Raw genomic sequence first — 1,350 nt, 5'->3', positions numbered from 1 at the left:
TGCTCCCACGGCACAGGTGCCGGCGCCGAGGACCCATCCCCAAATGGAGCGGATCCATCCCCATCCCCATCTCAACCAGAACCCGTTGCCAAAACCCAACGCCGCAGCACCAAGAAGAGCGACCCAACGCCGGCGCCGTGCGCTGAATGCGCCCGCGGTGCCGCCTCCAAACCACGCTGTTGCCTGGGCTGCTCCCGGCGTTGCCGCGCCGCCGCTGTCGTCGCCGCCGAAAAACCACACCGTTGCGTCGAGTGCGGCAAAGGCTTCAGCCGTGGTTCCAACCTGACCCAACACCGACGCATCCACACCGGAGAACGGCCGCACCGTTGCGGCGATTGCGGCAAAGGTTTCATCCAACGCTCCGACCTGGAGCGGCACCGACGCGTGCACACCGGGGAGAGGCCGTATCCATGCGGGGATTGTGGGAAGAGCTTCAGCGTCAGCTCGCATCTGGATCGGCACCGCCGGACGCACGCAGGAGCCGCGGTGGGTGCCCGCGGCGCTCATCGCCCGGTGCCGGTGAATGACGTCGCTTCGTCGGCGTCGCATCGGTGCCCGGAGTGCGGCAAGGGATTTGGCCAACGCTCGGCGCTTTCCAAACACCGTAAGACGCACGGAGGCGAACGGCCGCATCGATGCGGGGATTGCGGCAAGAGCTTCAGCCGCGGTTCCAACCTGACCCAACACCGACGCATCCACACCGGGGAGAGGCCGTTTGCCTGCGGCGATTGCGGCAAAGGTTTCATCCAGCGCTCCGACCTGGAGCGGCACCGACGCGTGCACACCGGGGAGAGGCCGTATCCGTGCGGGGAGTGTGGGAAGAGCTTCAGCGTCAGCTCGCATCTGGAGAGGCACCGGAAGATCCACGTGGCCGAGCGGTGCCACGAGCACGTGGAGGAGTTTTTGGCTGCTCACCGGCACGGCAGGGCTTATAAGTGTGGGGAGTGCGGGCGGTGCTTTGGCCAAGGGGCCGCGTTGCTGAAGCATCAGCGGGCTCACGCCGGTGGGCGCCCGCCACCCCATCAGTGCTCCCATCAAAGCGACGGGGATGGGGACGGCACGGCGACGCCGGCACCGCCGGAGAAGCCCTACAAGTGCGGGGATTGCGGGAAGGGCTTCGGGCAGCGTTCGGCCTTGGTCAAACACCGGCGGATCCACACCGGGGAGAAGCCGTACGCCTGCGGGGATTGCGGGAAGGGCTTCATCCAAAAGTCAGACCTGACCATCCACCGACGGATGCACACCGGGGAGAAGCCGTACCGCTGCGGGGAGTGCGGGAAGTGCTTCAGCGTCTCCTCCAACCTCCTCACCCACCGCCGCACCCACCTGGGAGAGAAGCCCTACGGCTGC

The 1,350-nt window shown here is 67.0% G+C and overlaps 1 protein-coding gene across 1 annotated transcript in view; it reads left to right on the top strand.

Moving 5' to 3' along the window:
* The window catches only part of LOC104916524 (zinc finger protein 418-like), a gene marked incomplete at its 5' end in the record, with an annotated part of 1,472 nt that continues 122 nt past the window's right edge, over nt 1-1,350 (top strand). The window contains one exon of the mRNA XM_019611360.1: nt 1-1,348. Within this exon, the coding sequence (XP_019466905.1) occupies nt 1-1,348 (1,348 nt within the window). The remainder of the gene's footprint in view (nt 1,349-1,350) is intronic.

This window comes from Meleagris gallopavo, unplaced genomic scaffold (genome assembly GCF_000146605.3).
Source record: "Meleagris gallopavo isolate NT-WF06-2002-E0010 breed Aviagen turkey brand Nicholas breeding stock unplaced genomic scaffold, Turkey_5.1 ChrUn_random_7180001912698, whole genome shotgun sequence".
Lineage (NCBI taxonomy): Eukaryota > Metazoa > Chordata > Aves > Galliformes > Phasianidae > Meleagris > Meleagris gallopavo.
Note: the sequence above shows the minus strand (reverse complement) of the source record. Positions and strands in the feature narration are given on the sequence as shown.